The 23,475-nt window shown below is 36.9% G+C and overlaps 1 protein-coding gene across 2 annotated transcripts in view; it reads right to left on the bottom strand.

Moving 5' to 3' along the window:
• Positions 1-23,475, bottom strand: part of LOC101738943 (myosin-VIIa) — a 52,873-nt gene that overhangs the window by 11,493 nt on the left and 17,905 nt on the right. The window contains exons 2-7 of one of the 2 annotated variants that reach the window (XM_038021749.2): positions 22,624-22,672; positions 10,149-10,409; positions 9,431-9,709; positions 8,854-9,138; positions 6,999-8,594; positions 6,153-6,380 (exon numbers count right to left, since the gene is read on the bottom strand). In XM_038021749.2, the coding sequence (XP_037877677.1) occupies positions 6,153-6,380; positions 6,999-8,594; positions 8,854-9,138; positions 9,431-9,709; positions 10,149-10,409; positions 22,624-22,641 (2,667 nt within the window). In that variant the 5' untranslated portion in view covers positions 22,642-22,672. Of the gene's footprint in view, positions 1-6,152; positions 6,381-6,998; positions 8,595-8,853; positions 9,139-9,430; positions 9,710-10,148; positions 10,410-13,052; positions 13,183-22,623; positions 22,673-23,475 lie in introns of those variants that run through there. The other variant, XM_062668346.1, reaches the window with a different exon arrangement.

Genomic DNA, 23,475 nt, shown 5'->3' with positions numbered 1-23,475 from the left:
ATCACTACTAACCAAGTCGATCGAGAGTTTCTTCTGCCTGTCTAAAGCATTTCAAAAATAAAAAGCTAATAGGAAATTTGATTATAGATGTTGATTTCATATGTAGAGCTCTTAGAATAACTCTTCGGTCGATATACCTACTCCTCGGAAAAATAGTATTCAATAACAATTTACTTAGTTCCCTTACGAAAAAGTGATGACGACCTTTTAACCCGTTCTGAAAAATCGAAAACATCTACCTGTATAAGAAATCCGGACCCGGCTCCAACAGTTCTGAGTATTTTAATGACGTTTGTATTAATATAATTAGAGTTAAGCATCTCTTAATTTTTTGTAGTTACCGACAATCAGAAATAATATTCAGTTCATCTCTGACCTTAGTTGCTGGTGTTTACAGCTGATTTATTAAAATCTAAATAAATCCTTTGTCTATATTATTTTCGTCATCGTCAATGGTAACGTACATCATATTGTATTTTTATTTAGACAAATTTTGAAATAAGACCCGATAGTCTTATCTCGTCCTGCATTTTTATTTTTTTGCCCTTGTAGGCAGACAGGCATACCTGATGGTGAGTGGTTACCGTCGTCCATGGAACTTCAGTATTAGCAGGGGCGGAGAACCAAACCACTGTCTACAAATTGCTGCCGCATATTTAATAATCTAATTTTCATCTTTTCGTTTGTTTATTTGTTCAATGTGATTCCTTAAAATATGTATATTATTATGTCACAGTACAGGCTCAGAGATTTCATGCAGGATCAATACGAAATCAACAGGAATACAGAATGTAACCTATCGTTCTTTTGCCTCAGAAACAAAGCTGATTTAATACATACAAATGTTGAGTGTTTTTTTATTGTTTAGATGGGTAGACAAGCTCACGGCCCACCTGGTGTTAAGTGGTTACCGGAGCCCATAGACATCTACAACGTAAATGCCGCCACTCACCTTGAGATATGAGTTCTAAGGTCTCGAGTTTTTACAGTACAATGCCTGCCTCACCCTTGAAACTGAAACGCATTACTGCTTCACGGCAGAAATAGGCAGGGTGGTGGTACCTACCCGTGCGGACTCACAAGACGTCCTACCACCAGTACTTACGCAAATAATAATTTTGCGGGTGTAGGGTGCGGTGTGAGTTTGTTATTTAAAGATTATGTTGCTTAAAAATGTTTATTGTTAAAATATTAAGTAAATCAATTAAATGTTAATGTTATGAATGCACCCGGGTGACGCGGTTGTTGATCGTGCACTAACGATTTGTGGAAATAAAGTTAACGCGTCACGCGAATTATGCTGACAAAGATGTTCGGTAATATATCACCGAACAGCGGGTTTGATTTTTATTAGGTACACGACGTTGTTCCTTCACCGTAGAAGTCAATCGTAAATATTTATTATGTACGTATTTCATTAGAAAAATTGCCTGCGGGATACGAACACCGATGCATCCCAAGATACAAATGTACCGGACGTCATATCCTTTAGGCCTAAAAGAAGTGTTAGAATATTAAAGAAAAAATAACTTCGCCTTTTTATTAGAATTTTATACGTTTTGTTTGGAAACCGTTCTTTATTTGAATATTTTAATGCATTCACTTTGCTTTGTCTATTAACTCCGATGAACTGTGGGCTTAGTGAGAGTTTTTTAACGTTCTCTATAGTGTAAAAGTTAAGTCAAATTTGTATGGAGTTGGAATGTTTGCCTGCGTTTGCCGCTAGAGGCGCTGTTCCAACTGCATACTTTCAGGTAACTTTTACGCTATCGAGAACATTAAAAAACTCGCACTAAGCACACTGAAAGGAACCATTCCGACAGGAGCCCTCTTCTTCGATGTAGCGAAGGCGTTCGACAAAGTCTGGCACAACGGTTTGATATACAAACTGTATAACATGGGAGTGCCAGACAGACTCGTGCTCATCATACGAGACTACTTGTCGAACCGTTCGTTCCGATATCGAGTCGAGGGAACGCGTTCCCGGCCCCGTCACGTCACAGCCGGAGTCCCGCAAGGCTCCGCCCTCTCCCCGTTACTATTCAGTTTGTATATCAACGATATACCCCGGTCTCCGGAGACCCATCTGGCGCTCTTCGCCGATGACACCGCCATCTACTACTCGTGTAGGAAGAAGGCGTTGCTTCATCGACGACTTCAGACCGCAGCTACCACCATGGGACAGTGGTTCCGGAAGTGGCGCATCGACATTAACCCCACGAAAAGCACAGCGGTGCTCTTCAAAAGGGGTCGCCCTCCGAACACCACGCTGAGCATCCCTCTCCCGACTAGGCGCGTCAACACCCCCGCCCCCGCCGTTCGCCCAATCACGATGTTCGACCAGCCCATACCGTGGGCCCCGAAGGTCAAATATTTAGGCGTCACCCTCGACAGTAGGATGACATTCCGCCCCCACATTAAGACGGTACGCGATCGTGCCGCCTTCATCCTAGGACGTCTCTACCCGATGATATGTAGGCGAAGTAAAATGTCCCTTAGAAATAAGGTGACACTCTACAAAACTTGCATACGCCCCGTCATGACCTATGCAAGTGTAGTGTTCGCTCACGCGGCCCGCATACACTTAAAATCCTTTCAAATCATTCAATCCCGTTTTTGCAGGATAGCCGTCGGAGCCCCGTGGTTCGTCAGGAATGTCGACCTCCATGACGACCTGGACTTAGAGTCCATCAGTAAGTATCTGCAGTCGGCGTCCATGCGCCACTTCGATAAAGCGGCACGACACGAGAACCCTCTCATCGTGGCCGCCGGTAACTACATTCCCGATCCTGCGGACAGAATGGAAAGCAGTCGACGTCGCCCAAAACACGTCATCTCGGATCCTCCCGATCCACTAACGGTGCTTTTAGGTACTTCAAGCACCGGTCACCGTTCTCGTCGAACCCGTCGCTTGCGACGAAGGGCTCGACGAGTAAATTAACTCTCAGACACAGCCCACTGAGTTTCTCGCCGGATCTTCTCAGTGGGTCGCGTTTCCGATCCGGTGGTAGATTCTGCGAAGCACGACTCTTGCTAGGGTTCGTGTTAGCAACATCGTCAGGTTTGAGCCCCGTGAGCTCACCTACTAAAGTTAGGGTTACGCTGAAATAGCCGCTAGGGCTATCAGCTTAGGTAGGAAAAAAAAAAAAACTGAAAGGAAACTTCTTGGCTCTGCTTGGCTATCCGTTTAAGTAAATAAAAGTTTTATTTATTTGGAAACTAAATAAGTTCAATCATTCCCGACACAACTGGGAAGATTATATGTAATGAGAAAAACAATATTCGTAATGACGTTGTTGACCATAGAGTACGTTTAATGGATCTTGATTGAATCTTAGTAGGTAGATATTCTTGCAATACACGCTTTAGTTAACAAGCACATACTTGATTGTTGTTCGTAGTTTCAAAAGCCATTAGAAATAACAAATACCTTGTTATGATATGCAATCTCTTTTTATAAAATTTCCAAATTAGAGATTAAAAAAATGGCATTCTCATGGTTTTGATAAAATTGACAATATTTTAACGGTGTTGCTTTAACTATCTTAGATAAATTTTATCTGCAATTAAATCGGATCTCACTTGTTTTGAGCAGATCGTGATTAAAATTAATCGGCCTGAGATCTCTTTGATATGTTCCGACTTCATTGGTATTGAATTTTTTTTTATTTTTATTTTGAAGTACACGTGTTAGTCTTAAAATTTCATATAATATGTTGGCTTTGCATTAAGCGAAGTTTTATCTTGCTAAAACCAAGAAAGAAATCAGATAAGTAATTTTACTGTGAGCGTCCAAATGCGTAAGACGCCCGGTGAAAATGCTTACATGCGTGGTAAATGAAAGAATTACTTACATACTGGTAGCGAGACCACCCGAGTCACGCGCGAATCAGTTATGTGTTCCAATTTGATGTTTTTTGTTGTTCTTCGTTTCCCTGCCTAATACTTGGTAGCCTAAGAAGCTAGTCCGCGTTCGTAGTCGTAGGTGAGCTCACAGGTTCTATCTGAGATAAGTTGCCAACACTGTCCCTAGCAAGAGCCGTGCTTCGCTGAATCAACCATCCAATCAGAATCGCGATCCAGCGAGAAAATTAATGGGTTGTGTCTATAAGAAAGGTTGATAGTCGTTTGTGTTTGAAGTTGTGCGTTTCGGTTTGAAGGGTGGGGCAGCCGCTGTAACTGTGCTTTAAACTGGTCTACTTGGAGTCATCGTGGCCTAAAGGATAAGACGTCCGGTGCATTTGTGTTGAGCGATGCATTGGTGTTCGAATCTCGCTGGCGGGTACCAATTTTTCTAATGAAATACTTACTCAGCAAAAATTGTAGATGTCTATGGGCTCCAGTAACCACTTAACATCAGGTGGGCTGTGAGCTCGTCCACCCAACTAAGCAATAAAAAAAAAATAAAAAAAATTCACGATTGACTTCCACGGTGAAGGAATAACATTGTGTAATAAAAAATGAAACCCGCAAAATTATAATTTGCGTAATTACTGGTGGTAGGAACTCTTGTGAGTCCGCGCGGGTAGGTACCACCGCCCTGCCTATTTCTGCCGTCAAGCAGTAATGCGTTTCGGTTTGAAGGGTGGGACAGCCGTTGTAACTATGCTTTAAAGTTTAGACCTTAGAACTTATATCTCAAGGTGGGTGGCGCATTTACGCTGTAGGTGTCTATGGGCTCCAGTAACCACTTAATACCAGGTGGGCTGTGAGATTGTCCATCCATCCAAACATAAAAAAAACTCCTATTCTTGTTCGAGAAGTTAGACGAGAACGGTGACCGGTGCTTGGAGTACCAAAAAGCGCCGATGGTGACGAGGTTGACGGCGGTATTGCGATGCCCCGTCGTCTGGGTCAGATATGACAATTCGAGAAGCAGGGCATTTCCCTCTATAACCTCTTATGAGCCTCGGCAATGGACTCGGGCAGTTAACTATTATATAAGGCCATCCAACCACCTAAGCTTAAGTTATTATGCATGAAAACCCGCTTTAATTTTTATTTACGTAATTCCTTTAGCATTGAGACATAGATTTCAAGTCTCAAGGTTGGTAACGTCATTAACGTTGTAATGTATATGGGCTCTAGGAATCACTTGACACCGTGTGGGCCGAAAACTCGTTCATTCGGTTATGTATATGTTATGGTCTGCTATTATTTAGTATACTGCTCATGTTTTCAGCTTGTAAATTAATAATAATATTAAAGTTTTGTTTAAGTATAAGTCCGTGGAACAAAGAAAAAATAAATAAAAAAATGCAATTTTGTTTAACGGTCTCCATTGACGAATGTGTTCGATATAGGAAACCTTAGATGTTTACAAGCATTAGTAATTAACGTTGTTAGATATTTTATTGATAATTGTAGCCGTTGATTCGTTCTGTGCTAGTGTGGTAATCGTTTTTGATATTACCGACGAAAGCAGACATTCGGGCGTCGATTTACCGGATATCGCTATCAATTTGATCTTGTACAAATTTGTTCATTTGACAGTGGTGATTTTGATAGGTAAAGGCTCGCTTCATTCTCGAGTGAAGCAGGTAACTCTTCAGAGCCCTTTTAAGTTACACATCCATCCAAATATGTAAGCGATTTGATTACTCATATACCTTCATTTTTATTAATAAATTTTTAAAATCTGTGTGTTATGGTATTAAGTTTTGATAATAGACTGTGAATTTGTGTGATTCTTGAAAATAATGTGTGAAGTTCACCATCTCCAAATCACACACACTTGTAATTTCTTTATATAAGACCGGGTGTCGAGTATGTAGCCCTAAGATTAGTAAAGAAAAATTAATCGCCAAAAATAACAATGCACGCCAGATTAAGGTATGGTAATTACTCAAATATTATGTGTATAATCTATGTTAATTACTATTTTAAAATTGTGTAATTAGAAAATCTTACGATTTGACGTGGGTGAAGTAAGAGAGTGGAAGGGTTACAAAGTGACGAAAGAAGGTTTAACATTACCTACCGAGCGCGGATGATTTTTTTTCAATATTGAAGGACAATAATTCTCTATGAAATATAAAAATCGTCTATGAAGATGAGAGCGTGCAGTTGCATACATGCATACATATATGCGTGGTACGTCGAAACCCCGAAATTGGTCTCGGTACTTCTTTACACGGAACATCAAAACTCACCCTGTAGTTTTGTTCGGCGATCTCCTTGGCGCGCGTGTTCCCCTGGTGGTGCAGGCGCTGCTCCTCCTGGCGCCGCAGCCGCAGCGCCTCGCGGTGCGCGCGCTCCTCGGCCGCGAGCCGCCGGTAGCGCCGCACCGCGATCAGCCGCCGCACGTGGCTCTGGATCTTCACGATCGCCCACATCTTGTGGCCGTACGACCTCCGCACCAGGTACCCGCGAGCCGCAGCCTAACAGTGTAATAATACCACATCTTTAAATTATCGAGTCTTGAAAATGTCCCATTTATTTACATTTTATATAATTTTAAGGCGACTCTCATCTCAATCTCAAATACCATGTGTTTATTGACGTTCTTAGTCTTTATAAGTTATAATAATATATATACCCGTTATAATAAGGCTGTCAAAGGGTGTATAATTCATAATATAAATGAATAACGCCATATGAAAATAATTGTTTTTTTGTGGCCATCTATTATTTTTCTTTGTACCTACATATTTTATGTTTACAAAACATAAACTTCTTCTTATTTACACAAATCTTTTTTAAATTTCTTTTCAAAATTTTTTAAGTTAAGTGTTAGTTCGAGAGACATATGAAATTTTCACACAATCGATTTTTTTTTATGTCCATGTGTCCCGTGTCCTATGCTGCGTTGCACCTGTGTTACAAAATTAAAAAGCTAGATTTCGGAACAGGATTCATTAAAACAACACTGCTTAAACAAAATTGTTTAGTGTGGTGTCGAAAATTTAGGCAACAACATGAAATTTTATTACATGCCTACATGTAATTAAAAGGGGGAGGTTAATTGGAAGTGTTGGTTTGAATAATTGAAAAATTACCTGTAGAGAGACAATATGGCCGCGCAAATGTCTGAATCTGTGTGCGAGGACTCTTGCTCGTATCAATGCCTGGAGTCTAGCGTACCCGACCTTCATCTTCTGGTACCTTATCCTCTGTAGTTTACCCCGCCAATGACGCTGAATGAGAACAGCTGCCGCTCTCATCTTCAAGAATCTTCTACGATAAACCCATCCTCGTATCGATCTTTGGAGTATTAATATCTTTCTCGTTAAAACTCGGTCTCTTTCTTGCTCCAAGAACAAATCGTGAGCGTCTTTAAGGAACACTTTGGTATGACCCAACTGATAATCGGATTTCCCTAATACTTGAGCACAAATTTTTGCAGTGGCTGATCGACAGTCCGTCTTGTGAGCAGGGGGTACCCCCGATATTAAAAATCTATATCTTTCGACAAATTCCTTAAAACTATGTCTTATCGGATAGCCGGCTCTCCGGATTCGAATAGTTTCCATCATTCCGGAGTATCTAAGCTGTCTGCAACAAAGGCCGCGATCGAAGAGCATTGGTTTTTTAAATTCATTCGGTTTGATACAGCGAATGAAGAACGGCTGACAAGTCCCTAACGTTCTCATCAACAAGTCTAATGATTTTTTGAACTGCGTTGACAACGTCGGTGTCCGTTTCCTTGTTTCAGAGCCCATGACGATATCCTCTTGGAATATCTGCTGTAAGAATTTATTCGTCGATATGTGAATTAATTGCAGTAAGTCAGCACTAAATGTGTCTCGGTTTTTCTCTAAGAATCCCCGTGTGTCGTAAAAAACTATTCCAGCGAAATGGTTTAATCCGAAACTAGTATTAATGTCAGACTTTGGCTTAAGGTAATTTCTGTGGAGACCGTGCGTCTTATGAAGTTTAGCTAGCATAGTTTGGTCAGTCCCTTTTGGAAACTTAGATTCTTCGTCTATCAAAGCCATAATGTTTAGCTGTTTCAAAGCAATCAAGTCCAAAGCATCCTGATTGTCAACAAACTCGATGTGTTGCCAATTTATGCCTTCATGGTTATATTCTTCCTGTTCCAATTTGAAAATGTGCCTGACGAAAAACTGTTGTAGATTCTCGTTTGCGAAGTTAATGCAGAACTGTTCAAAACTGTTGTGATCAAAGTTTTCAAAACCAAATATGTCAAGGACACCAATTGCAGTTCTTGTAGTTGACTTGGGTTTGTAAATGGCCGCGTTGATTTTCCTGACAATAGTTACGAATAGCCTACCGTAAATTCCTTTCACAAATGCATCTCTAATGTCAACAGACTGATCTCTGCTTAGTGTTGATATAACAGTTTCTCCGTGGGCAAATAGTGTTTTTCTAGTCAAAGCACGTATAAGAGATTGTAAGGGCACACCAAGTAAGTTGGCTACCTTTCTTACATTCGCTTCTTCTGTAATTTCAGTGGCGTCAAGGTTATCAACAACAGTCGCTTCGTACTTTATGTTTCCACAATGTAAGACTGCTGCCAGTAATTTTAAAATTTCCCATATTTCTGATTCTGTGAATAATAACACTTTCATTGCTGATCTAATGTCTGCGAATTCTGCAGCGTCATCTCTGCCCTCGCACGAAAAACTCCCGCCCTGAAATAGAAATAGTAATTTTTTTATCATAAACGCAAAATCGTGTCTAGGATCGATATCAGATCTAAACAAGCACGCGAGGATATTATCAAAATATGTCAGATATAAGCAATCAAATAAATAAAATTTTAATGTAAAATAACAATCTCTTAATGTTATTGCTTTTGTTGATCTATGTGACTATCGAACATTAGATTGATAACTAGATATCAATATGTTTTGGTTAGAAAGAGTTATTTTCGAGACATGAAACACTCACCGCAGACAGATATCTGTATTCCGAAGGGTCGCCTAATTCCAATTTCTTTTTATCGTCTTTGGATAATCCAGCCAGTAAACAATAAAACACGTGATAGTTCCTCTCCTCGGTGCCTTGGGATACAATCCTAGATTTCTCCAACAGATATTGTTCAATTTTAGCTCCCTCTATAACTCCAGAGCTATTGAAATGTATATCTATATATTTTCCGAATCGCGAAGAATTATCATTTCGAACTGTCTTCGCATTCCCAAAAGCTTCTAGAATTGGATTAGCTTCTAAAATCTGAAACGATAATATATTTATTGTTTCTTGTTATACAAATTTAGAATAGAAAATAATAATTGAAATAAATGATGTCGGATGTAATCAGTAAATACAAAACATTAAAATCATTTTTTAGCTCCATAAATACCTTATCTAATTAATATATACCAAATCTAGTGTATATTAACCGCCATATCTATACCGATATCTAAATTAACAATTTAGGTACCAACACTATTAATTAAACTTGCCTTTGATATGGGTAGTATAAATCCAAATACTATAAGAAAATACAAGATTCATTCCTCACCTGTTGTTCTATCCATGAATGTTTACCGCTAATCGCAGCAAGGTATTGAAGTATAAGCTTTGTTGACTCCGTCTTTCCAGCACCCGATTCCCCGCTGATAACGATGCATTGATCCTGATTATATCTCCGCATGTGTGCGTACGCGTTGTCACCAATCGCGAATATATGGGGTGGTAGCTCGCCGATTTTTCTCTCCTTGTACAGTTTGATCTGGTCCGCCGTGTAGATCGGTAGTATCTGATACGGATTCACCGCAACTAATATCGATCCGGTGTATGTCTGGAATATCGAGTATTTTCATTCAATTTTTTTTGTTTTTTTTTTATATTGCTTACATGGGTGGACGAGCTCACAGCCCACCTGATGTTAAATGGTTACTGGAGCCCATAGACATCTACAACATGCGCCGCCCACCTAGAGATATAGGTTCTAAGGTCTAAAGTATAGTTACAACGGCTGCCCCACCCTTCAAACCGAAACGCATTACTTGTTCACGGCAGGAATAGACAGTGTGGTGGTACCTACCCGTGCGGACTCACAAGAGATCCTACCAACAGTAAAAGACCAGAATTACAATAAATTCATTATTCAGCTAACATTTATATGATAATGAATATTATTCGCATCATAGTGGAAATAATACTACTATTGGTATTTTTGGTTACTAGTAATCAAAACAAAACATTTACTGTCATGACTAAACAATTAGCATACTCACATAAATAAGATTTTCATTGTACCGGATGAGGAGATTCCTTAGTATACCGGCCTCGTGCAGATCGCCGAGTGAGATCATATCCTCGACTCCGTGCACGGAGGTCGCGTGCATCGCCTTGATGCGGCGCTCCGGTGGAAGCCATTGCTCGTTGCCGTCGTCGTCCCGGACCCGGATCCGACGTCCCTCGGCCGCGAGAACACGTGCTCCGATCGCCACGTCGAACTCCCGCCCCGACACCGGCTCGATCCATATGTAATCGCCCTGTAACACAAATCATCAACAATAGTTATTTTTACACGCTTTATTACTTAGCTTCACTTGTATGTATGTTTGTATGTTTGTAACTGACTCCTTTAGACGCGATTTTGACCCACTTTAAACGGCCAGATTTCATTCAAACTTTGTAGATTTATCGAGGACCGACGACAATACACTAATTTGATTACGTTGAGCACCCCACGCTTTTTTTACAATAAAATATATATATTTTTACACTATTTTCAATTTAAATTTATTTAATTTTATTTTCTATTTTTTAGTTTAATTTTATATAAAACGTGTTTTTTTGTTTTTTTAAACTATTATTTTTTGGTATTTTAAAATGACTACGAGTAACAAGGCAAACAAGAAAAGGGATTAAAGAAATTAGGGGAACATGGATCTCTGTAGATAACGATTTTGATATGCTATTTTATATTTCTCACTTATTACTAGGCAGGCCGTGAGCTCGACGTTGAAAAAAAAAGAAATCATTCACTATTTTGCATCATATAGATTTCGCGATAATCTCAATGAAACAGGTTTAAATCTGAGGATAGCATTTAATTTTCAAAGTTTTGTAAATAACGGCACGAGCTGTCTATCTGCTTAATTATAATTTATCGTCGTAATAATTTTTTGTAGCGAAAATTATGTAAAATAACTCGTATTTCGTTAAATTGTTTTCGAAAATATAAGTATTGGTTATAAAAAGAAGCTAAACAGCAACGATGTAATTCAGAAAAAAGGATAAAATAGTCACATTGTAAGAAATCTTCTATTTTTCTTATGTAAGTTATTATTAGACCAAGATTCAACGAGGTAGACTTTAATCTGAAATCTGGAAGTGGCGGATGAAGTGTTAAAATAAATGAAGATTAGGAAATAAATACAAAAAGCATTACTGATTAATTCAATTGGTCTAGTTGTCACAGTATGCGACTTTATATTTATAATTCTACTAGCTTTACCCGTCCGCTTCGCTGGGCATTTAAATTTAACATTACTATTTCTCACCCCCACAAATATTCTCATCATTAACGCCCCCGCAACTGGTGTAGGGAGTCCAACATTCATATAAATATTAGCCTATCCATTAAGTACATGTATTTTCTACATGGATACCAAGTTTCAAGTCAAACGGATGTATGGTTCAGTAGTTATAACAGAACATCCGTAAAAACCACTATAGATTTATATATTAGTATAGATAAAATGGTATATCTTGATCACGAACACGGGTTAGTTAAGTTTTTGCATAAGTTTCTTTGTTCTTGATACATTAATTTAAAAATTTATAGTTTTATTAACATATTCTACTGCAAAAGCATAAAATATTTTTTAAACATATTTTAATACTTTTTAAACTGCAGTTTTAGGCATTAAAGTCGATATAAATTGGGAAATTTAAGTTTGCAATAATACAAAAATTGTGCATTTGACAACTATAGTAAATTACATTTCTATACATACATAATAATCGTAAACTGTTTCATTGTGTAACTGACAATTTATAAGTGACGCAGAATGAAATATGTCATGATGACAAGTAAATTTTTTTAACATATTTTTATTTTTCTGTATTGTTCAAAGGTCAATTTCATTGGTATACACCAAATGCGAGCTTTACTCAGAAGTGGATTGAGCTGGCATTCCAGGTAGAATAAAAAGAGTAGCATAGATCATAGATAGCGGAAAAGTTTCCAATGAATACAATATTGCATGCGATTTCAAAGTAATCGTTTGGAAACGCATCCTAATACAAACAAGACAATGCAAGGCACTGCAAAAGGGTACCGAGTAATGCATGCTTAAATTTCTCTAAACTAGTTGTTAATTTGATTATATTTAATAATACAAAATAAATAAAAACAATCTAAGTGTGGCTAATATACTTAACATTGAATTTATAGTCGATTACATTGGCCTTCACTTATAAATTCAGTAAGCGAAATGAAAACAAAGACAATAAATGCTTCTAGGAAGTAAAATATAGAAAGTGACATCCCTATTACTGCAAACGAGTTATCCGATCATTATCAATGATATTGCGTGAAAGCGTTAACTAGTTATTTAGATACTGTAATTTGTATACGCCGACTTTCGTATGTCGTTACAAGTATAATCCGAATGTTTGATATCTCATTATGTTATTGTAATAAATTTTTATGAGAAGTGCATAAACATTATTGAAATGTTTACTGAAATGAGTATATGTAAAAAGTAGAGTACTCTTAAACAGATTATAATGTGCATCACGCAAAAGATGCATCATGAATAAAACCGTCTATAACTTATTGAAGGCTTCAGGATAATGGACCCCTAATTATATTTAATATCTTATCACTTTCATTTTCTTAATAGGAAAACTGAACTAATAAGTAATCTTTCATACAATCATGCAAATTAATTCAGAACTATTAAAAGTCCAAGGATATTTAGGTATAGGCATCAATTAATGGTTTTGTTTTTGACACCAATATAAATTAATAAATATTTACGTTCCCGTTGTATTACTACATTCATAATAACATAAATTATTTAAAAGATTGCACGTGCCTAATTCACCTAATCATCTCTAGAAAGGGCGTCCATAATAAATACAACAAACTTTCTATTAATTTCAATGAATAAAAAGTTACTGACCTCAAAAGTCAAACAAGTTTCCATCTTCGTACATTATAAAAAGCACAGAATGCAATTGTTTTACAACACAGCACATTAAATGTTAACTGTAGGAATCCACAATAGATGTTTTATCGTAAATTTGACACTGATTCTGACCTGAGTATGCTCCGATACATCAGATACGAATAAATTTTATATTGAGTATACTTATTATATTTATGGTTCATTAATGTAGACTGAATATTTTCATTTTTATATTATTAGTGTAAATAATTAATTTTCGTTTTTGGGTCAATTAGTGCGATGACAGTTTTATGCGTGGTCTGTGACGTATAAATTGAAAAGTACATATTATGTATTAATTCCAACAAAAATATTGATTTATCTATATATTAATACGTGAAGTAAAAACTTTGTACCCCTTTTTACGAAAATTGCAGGGACGGAGGAGTATGAAATTTCTCACACTTATAGAGAATATAGAGGAGTGCACAATGCTAATATTTTTTTTAAATAATGCATAAAAGATACTTTAAATCAATAAAGAAAACATTACACACACTACCATGTATTTGACACAACACATACATAAAAATATACTCTTTTTTTTTAATTCTTTATTAGAGCCTCTTTGTTTACTGTCAATTGCGAAAGTTTTGTTATTGTTTAAAGTCTGTGGTCGAATTGAAAATAGATTAAAATTGTTTGGCTTTAATATTATTAATCTGTAGTGCAGTTTTGGCGAATACTGTGATTATATTATCGAAATATGTGTTTGACAATAGAATCATAATAATGTTTAAACTTATAATTTCAATTAATTATAGTCGAATCTCGACTACCGCGGGGCCACTAGTATTAGTTATAATGAAACTTTTAAACGTAAATTGGATGGAACTAGAAACGGTTCATTTTCAAAATTGATAATCAGGCATGCGTTCCTGTTTGAAGGGTGTGATAGCCGTTGTACAACGGTTTTGTAATTCTGGCAGTCTACTTTCTATAACTAAATTTCATAAAAAAAAAAAACTTAACTCTTTTCAAAGAAACTTTGAAAATAAATGAAAATTTGTACATATGAACTGTAAGAAATTTAACATCTTATAAATAAATTGAAAAGCATTATTATGTTTACGATAATGTTCATTTTAATACAATAACTAGAAAGAAACGCTTTGTTCGTGTTCTTCCAACACGTGTTTGTATTATTGCAATAAAACGACAAGTAAATTAATGAGTCACAGCTTTTCTTTCTTTTCTTTTTTCTCCTACCTAAGCTGAGAGCCTAGAGAGGCTATATCAGCGTAACCTTAACTAGTAGGTGAGCTCACGGGGCTCAAACCTGACGACGTTTGCTAACACGAACCCTAGCAAGAGCCGTGCTTCGCAGAATCTACCATCGGATCGGAAACGCGACCCACTGAGAAGATCCAGCGAGAAACTCAGTGGGCTGTGGCTAATGGGTTAAGGGGAATCATAGTGTATTCTCGAAGCATTTGAATTAAATCAAGCAAGTTACGTTACATACTTCACTAAAAAATGCAACAAATAATTTATTAGCACATCAACTGGAATAGACATTCGCCATTTCATAATAATTGGTTTTTCCAATGGCTTTAGAGGCAGGCGTGGGCTGTACTGTATTGAAAATAAAACGGATCACCAATTAAGTTACGAAACTAGTTCAATCCAAATTAGTCAATTACAGTACCCGGTTTCATCCTAAAGATCCGCCTACAGCCGTTGGCGCCTGAACTGATTTAGATCACTTCTTATTTATTAATCTATACTTCTATACTAATATTATAAAGAGGAAAGATTTGTTTTTTTGTTTGTTTCGAATAGGCTCCAAAACTACTGGACCGATTTGAAAAATTCTTTTTCCATTAGAAGCCGACATTGTCCCTGATGAACATAGGCTACTTTTTTTTTTTTTTTTTAATTTTTTTTTTTGTTTCATGTTTGTTTTAATGTTTCCGAAGCGAAGCGAGGGCGGGTCGCTAGTCATATTATAAAGCTGAAGAGTTTGTTTGTTTGGTTGAACGCGCTAATCTCATTTCGAATTGAAAAATTCTTTCAGCGTTAGATAGCCCATTTACAATATAACATCACACTAAGAGCAATACGAGCAGAGTACTAATAAAGAATGTTTCAAAATCGTTTTTTTTTCTTCCTTTTGAGACCTTCCGGTGGGTGCGCTGCAGAAACTGTTAAAGTTTCGCTAAAATAATATATGATAGAATTGTTCCCCTTTAAAAGTAAAAGTAAACCAAATTTGTTCTAAAAGAAGCATTATTTGTGAAGATGTTTTTATAAAGATTATAGTAATCCTTATCCATATAAATACGCTATTCATTACTAGTACAGAGGTGGCACAGAATAAGAAGAATAACAAGAAACACCCAAATCATTTCAAAATATTATGCTTTGAAAATTGTGGACTTTTCTCGATTTCTCCAGGATCCCATCATGAGATCCTGATCCTGATGATTACAGAACCATTCGGGAAGTCTACCCTTTTGAAGAAAAAAAAAACATAAAGAAATTATAAGAATCGGTTCAAGCATTCTCGAGAAATCGGTGAACATGCATAGATAAAAAAATGTAGTCAAATTGATAACCTTCTCTTTTGAAGTCGGTTAAAAAGCGTGATATTCGTAGCTTAAATAGCTCCTTAATATTCTATTATTCAAAAATATTTTCACCTTCTATGTAAATGAAGTCGTGGGCAAAATTTATCGTTATCCTAAAGTAACTATTCCACGCGGACGAAGTCGCGGGCAAAACCTAGTTTATTCATAAATACATACTAAGCTATCCAAATTACTTTTTTTTTATTGCTTAGGTGGGTGGAGGAACTCACAGCCCACCTGGTGTTAAGTGGTTACTGGACCAATAGACATCTACGACGTAAATGCGCCACCCACCTTGAGATGTAAGTTCTAAGGTCTCAAGTATAGTTACAACGGCTGCCCCACCCTTCAAACCGATACGCATTACTGCTTCACGGCAGAAATAGGCAGGGTGGTGGTACCTACCCGTGCGGACTCACAAGAGGTCCTACCACCAGTAATAACAGTAGTTTGATCAATACGTAGTTTTACTATTTCCTAGGAAATTGAAATATTTCACCAGTGCCATTATTTTCATCTAAATTTATTAATAGATCCTCCCGATCCACTCTCGGCACTCCAAGCACCGTTTTCGTCGAAAGCGACAAAGAGTTATATTACATATGTATACAGGACACCCTTTACATATACGCGTATATTATAGTTGCTACCACTGCTATTGACTTCAAAAAAGTAAGTGAATTATGAAATACTAGCTGTACCCGTCCGCTTCGCTGGGCATTTAAAATTAACGTCATTATTTCTCACCCCCACAAAGATTCTCATCATTAACGCCCCCGCAACTGGTGTAGGGAGTCCAACACTCATCTAAATATGCTATCCATTAAGTACATGTATTTTCTACATGGATACCAAGGTTTAAGTCAATCGGATGCGTGGTTCAGTAATTATAACGGAACATCCGTAAAAACCACTGTAGATTTATATATTAGTATAGATTGGATACAGCGGTCAAATCAGAACAATAAGTCTTCCACAATTTCAGGTTAGATCAGGATTTCTCAGATCATAATAAGAATTTTTTGGCAAGCCTCTAATTTTGTTACATTTCTGTTATATAATGTGTGGCTTTTACAAATCTTGAGTATCATCACATCAAGAAATAAGTTTAAAAATTCTTTAAATATTTGTAAAGTATGATTACGCATTCAACAATCATAGAGTTACTACCATAAATCCCATTATTAAAAGATTCACACATGGCTATAGAAACTTAATTATATTCAAGAAAAAAAGACAATGCCATAGCCATTCAATTACCAACAATGATGATAGTTTTAATTGAAACGTCTCACATTCACATGGTGTGTGTGTGTGATGTGTGTGTGGTCAGCGAGGTGAACGACCCCTGAGTCGGATTCTGTGGCTGATGGAATGTGTTGCCAAACGCAATGATCGGAACCCGCCGACTCGAGAAATGTACCGCTTTGGGAAATAAGTAGGCTTTCGGCGAAAATTTACTTTTATTTATTAATGCAAGCACAAGCTGGACAGTACTGCCTCTGTCATGGGAGCTCCAACACTGATGTATTAAGCCGAATGTGCGTTTTAACTTTTCCACAATTGACACTTTTATACAGTAATTGTGACTCTTTGCCACTAGACCTAACTGGATTCCATCCCTTGGCTTGGGCCCGCGGTCCGGTCCTAACATTGCGGACTGTTCAACTTTTTACTGGTGGTAGGATCTCTTGTGAGTCCGCACGGGTAGGTACTACCGCCCTGCCTATTTCTGCCGTGAAGCAGTAATGCGTTTCGGTTTGAAGGGTGGGGCAGCCGTTGTAACTATACTGAGACCTTACAACTTATATCTCAAGGTGGGTGGCGCATTTACGTTGTAGATGTCTATGGGCTCCAGTAACCACTTAACAACAGGTGGGCTGTGAGCTCGTCTACCCATCTAAGGAATAAAAAAAAAAAAAAAAAAAATACCCGGCACGCCCCTTAGATGCAGGAACCTCGTAGCTACACGTTAAGATAAAACAAAAGATGACGTTAGAAGAAAATGTCTATGAGCCTATTTTACGTGGTCCTTTGATGGAAATGATGAAAACCGGACGAACATAATTTAAAAAGGGACCGTATTCATTTTCTTCAAATTATGCTAGTTGAGAAGAAATTTTACGTATTTTCTCAACGGTGAATTAAAAAAAAACATTTATTCGTTTACTTCAGAGCCATTAATTAGAACTACAAACAAAATTGGGATACGTTTTGCAATTGAAAATAGTAGTAACTGTTTTGCTTTTCGTAATACAGAAAACGTATGTATGTTTCTTGCAATTGACCCCTTTGGAACCGGTAGCTAGTTTACACGCTACAAACTGCTGTTTCGAAAGATTTTTATAGAAATTTTAGAACAAATTCGAAATACATAAAATTGATAATTAAGGTTACCTTCACGACTTCATTTCACGTTTAAAAATCCCACATTTCAAAAAGTCTTCCTCTTTGTGTGAAGATATCAAACATGCAGAGCTTAAGATAGTTTTCGATCTATTTGTGTGCTGTTATATATCTGTACTGAACCCTAAAATGCTGATATCCTCGAACCGCTGACTAGACGGTCCGAGGTAGAGACTTTAGAGGAGACCGGAGAACAGGTAGTAGAGAGTGAACTGTCTTAGAGTAGGGGTGTGGCTACCGGGATTGCTCTGAGAGTTATCATCTATTATTGTGTAAATCAAAAAAATAGTTCGTATCCTAAAAGTTTCCTTTTTTAAAACGAATTCAAAGTAAATTCCCATAACAGTGCAAAAACCGAATATTTCAATAAATAACTTTATAGAAAAGCAGACGGTAGTTAACACAATATTTAAATGTCGACGAATAGCAAGCACCTCAGTCATCACTAGTCATCACTGGCCACGAAATCTATAAATAAATTCTTTCTAATGTTGGATATAATAAAATTAAAATAATAAAACAAGATTAAACTATAAAACTTGTTTTATTGTTAGATATACATATGTATATGTTATTTCGAATGCAGTCACAAAAAAAAAACTACCAACCAAGATCCGTCAAGTTTTAATTCCTTTGATTCCCTTAGTTATGTATTATATTTAGTAATTACTAATTTTTCTAATCGTAAATATGTATTTATGAAATATTCACTAATGTCTTCCACGGCAAATGAACAACGTTGTGTATTGAAAATCAAATCCGAAAAAAATATAATTTGCGTAATTACTGATGGTCTTGTGAGCCTGCCTATTTCTGCTGTGAAGCAGTAATGCGTTTTGGTATGAAGGGTGGAGCAGCCATTGCGCTATAAAACTGGGATTTAGGACTCAGGTCTCAATGTAAGTGGCGACATTTACTTTATTGGTGGGCTCCGGGAATCATTTAACACCAGATTCGCTGCAAACTCATACGCCCATCTAAGCAATAAAAAAAAAAGGTAATAAAATTTCACATTAACTACAATTTTTGTTTTAAATTGATAAGTTATTAGTAAAAATATCTAAATTTAAGAGAATTAAAAAATATATACAATGCAATGAGATGTATATGGGTAGCGAATAACGTGAGAAACGGTGAGAGTGGAACAAATTAACAAACAAAATTTACTTTCAAGCGTAACTATGTGTATAGATTTTATCGAGAGCATTCAAGCCTCTGATCATCACATTTGACGGTCACAGTGACGCACGGTAACGTTATGCGCTCACTGCAAATGTTAAGTGTATTTTATCAATGCTCACTGCGGGAACAAATAATACGCTAACTGTTGTGCAATAGTACGTATCTCGCAGTTTCACGTTCCAGATTATGCTAGGACATAGGAACTAGGAAAATAAAATAAAAACATAGAACTAGGAAAATAAAATCTAAACTATGATCGCAGGGGGGTAGACTGTGATCTCGTGCACTCATCTAGGACAAATAATGTAGAAAAAACGTTTGAAAGCGCTTTGAGGTATTTTTTGACATAACACGGTTTGATACCCCCCCTTGACCGGATATCCGTAAACGGATTCCCCAGGGTTAAAAAAAGGTATTTTTCGACGAGATGATCCATCTCCTCCATCTCCTATTTATCACCTTACCGCAACACCGGAGCAGAATTTATCGATCGATAATATCTGAAGCCGCTTTTTTACCACGTTCCATTCGCCTCTGGAATGACTTTCCACGGTGTTTTCCGAGCGCAATGACTTCTTCCGACTGTCAAGCTGCTTTCAGACTACGCTATGCTATAGTGCCATATAGTATAGCAGCGTATACTTAGCCAATAATATATAGTACAGTACAGTGTGAACGTTGTATGGTGCGCGATATTGTTGTGCTTAGAGCTATCTATATGCCAGGTCTGGGCAAATGGCGGCCAGCGGTAGAATTTTGTCTGGCCCGTGAAGCATTGTATATATTATTATTAAAAACACAAATATTAGTTTTTGTCTAACATAAATTGGTGCATAAAAATGTTTAGATAAAATATTAAGCAATACTGATACACATTATCAGGGCCGGTGGGAGCCAACATTTTCTCCCGGACAACCGCTCTTTTCAGCGCCTCCTATTCGAAAATATAATTATGATAATTGAACAATTACAGTATCTATAATAGTCACAAAATATAAAATTAAAAAAAAAACTGTTTGGCCCGAAGTCAAATTTTCATCTGCAATGTGGCCCGACTATCAGAATATTTGCCCACCCCTGCTTATATACTATATGCTATTATATTATAGCGTAGTATTAAAAGCAGCTTCATACTTCAAACGAAGTTTGTGAAGAGTACTCTGCGATAAACAGCGACTTGGCTGTGCCATTAACAATGTTATCGTTCATGAGCAACAGTGACCACTCACCATCATGTTACCACACGGCTCGTTGGCCTACGAAAGTAATAAGAAAGGAAAAAGAATATTATATTTCTCAGTAAGTCTGTATCCTATTTTATCTATACTAATATATAAATCTACAGTGGTTTTTACGGATGTTCCGTTATAACTTCTGAACTGTGCTTCCGATTGACTTGAAACTTGGTATCCGTGTAGAAAATACATTTAATGGATAGGCTTTATATGAATGTTGGACTCCCTACACCAGTTGCGGGGGGTTAATGATGAAAATCTTTGTGGGGGTGAGAAATAATGTCAAATTTGAAATGCCCAGCGAAGCGGACGGGTTTAACTAGTTATATTCTAAGGATATTCAATTATGTCAAATTAACCGAGAATTCTAGTTTGCAGGAATCGTTAATAGTACTTTCCAAGTATTTTTAAATCTAAATGTGTCTTTTACTCAATGTTAATGTATACGAATGAATATTCAATTTGAATACTACGCGGGTCTAGCCTTGAGCTTGTTTTCAAAGGAGCTGATGGAAGCTCTTCTTTCTTTAGCGGCATCCGGTTTGTGTCATGTTCAATTATAAATAACATAGCACATTTACATTCTCGATAAGTCGGATTTATCATAACGGAGTTGCTTTCTAATTAATTTTGATGCAATCTTAATTTTTTTCGCAAGTAGAAAGTTTTTTTTTCCAACATTTTTTTTTATACTAGCTTTACTAACCATAGCTAGCTATAAGTATTACTCTACTTACAACATATGGACTTAAGATAGTCTGAATTAAATGATTTTTTATTTTATTTTATTTCTGGTGTGTCATTTCTAATGTAATTTAATTAGAATTCGACAACAGATTAATATTCAAAACAAATGAACAAGCAAAATCAAAACATTTCGGTGCTGTCTTCTCTCCTGTTTGTAATCCGATTTTCTGTTATGCTTACTAACTTTAGTGTTATCAATAAAATTATTTTGTAAATATTTTTCTTAAATGTACATAATTATTAACGAAACAAAAGAGAAAATCTAATAGGTACATCACATCGAGGAGTGAAAGCCTATTTGATTTAAGCGACGTTTCGCTTAAGACGCGACATTTATCTTTATAATTAAAAGGCGTATTATTTGTTATTAGCATCAATAGTTTGACGTTTTTAATTGAACTGCAACTAAAGTTACTCCATCGAAATGGCGGGAGGAGTTTTTTTTGTTATATTATATATTTTTCAAATTATAAACTTAAAATGGTTCTCCTGTCAAGTTGCAAAAATGTCGCTTAAAACAAATATCCTTTCACCCCCCAATATGAATTTAAATCTTAAGGCCTGTGCACACCACGTTTTTTAAGCGCGCCGTCGATGCGCGTTCTGGAAACGCGCGCCGACGGCGCGCTTTTCTCCTACAGAGCGGTTTGTTGTCGTCTGTATCGACACAAACGCGATGCTAACGCGCATGTGTACCGATACAAACGCGCGTTAGCATCGCGTCTGTACCGCTACGAATGCGCGTCGACAGCGCGTTTTTATGCCACGGAATGGTTTCTTGTCGATACAAACGCGCGTTAGCATCGCGTTTGTATCGATACAAACGCGCGTTAGCATTGCGTCTGTATCGCTACGAACGCGCGTCGACGACGCGTTTAAAAAATGTGGAGTGCACAGGCCCTTAAGGTGAGAACTATAATTAGGCGACAATTTTTGCTTTCCTATATAAACGAACTAGCGAGCCGCCCTCACTTCGCTTCTGAAACTGTAATTTATTATTGATTTCTCCACTATTTAATGGATGTTATTATACACATAAACCTTCCTCTTCAATCACTCTATCTATTAAAAAAAACCGGTCAAAATCCGTTGCGTAGTTTTAAAGATTTAAGCATACATAGGGACAGAGAAAGCGACTTTGTTTTATACTATGTAGTGATATAAACTGTATAAACGCAGAAAACACCTAATGAATGCCATCATAAATCTTGAGACATAAGGTTGAAGACCACCAATAGTGCTTTATAAATTGTTTAGTTGAAGGATAGTACAGCTTCCGGTTTTCGCGCGTGATTCCTTCTCAAGGCAGATAGGGGAGATGGTGCCAATCGAACCTTAAGAAATTATGTCAAAAAAAATAATTAAATAAATTCGTGCGTAACTTACCCTGGTCACGATCACCATGATGGCGGCGGCATGTGGTTATCCGCCTGATCTGCAAAACAAAAAAAACAATAATTTACTTAATTACTAAATTAATAAAAAGTAATGAAAATTCGTTTACATAAGATTCTCTACTCTATTTCTGGTATTATTTAATTGTTTTACGCGTTTTAATTATAATAAAAGGATCACCAATTCTGTGTGAATATTAACTGACTAAAAGCGAATCATATCTAAGCGATCTTCGTCACTGATCTTTTAAAAAAATGAATTGCAAAATGTCCTATCAAATTGTTAAGCTGACTGTCGATCTCAACATTTTAACAGATATTATATAACGGTCCAATATATATCTACTATTGAATATCTGGTGGTAGAACCTCTTGCACTGGTGGTAGGATCTCTTGTGAGTCGGCACGGGTAGCTACCACCACCCCACCTATTTCTGCCGTGAAGCAGTAACGCGTTTCGGTTTCAAGGGTGGGGCAGCCGTTGTAACTATACTGAGACCTTAGAATCAATTATACCTCAAGTTGGGTGGCGCATTTACTTTGTAGATGTCTATGGACTTCAGTAACCACTTAACACCAGGTGGGCGGTGAGCTCGTCCACCCATCTAAGCAATAAAAATAATAATCTAGTAACGTAACAGGTAATTAAAATATCAACTAGGAAAAAGAATTAATTTCGTGTCCTTGACCTACGTTATCTTATCGTTGTTCTACATAAATAGACCGAATACATTCTAGCCAAAAACAATGCTAATATAACGAACATTTTAGCATAGAGCAAATTGAAAAAATATCTGTTGAGCATTAATTTATACATATTTCTTAAACTTATCAACTGAATACT

This window comes from Bombyx mori, chromosome 4 (genome assembly GCF_030269925.1).
Source record: "Bombyx mori chromosome 4, ASM3026992v2".
In the NCBI taxonomy this organism is placed as follows: Eukaryota; Metazoa; Arthropoda; class Insecta; order Lepidoptera; family Bombycidae; genus Bombyx; species Bombyx mori.
This window is presented reverse-complemented; position numbering and strand designations above follow the sequence as displayed.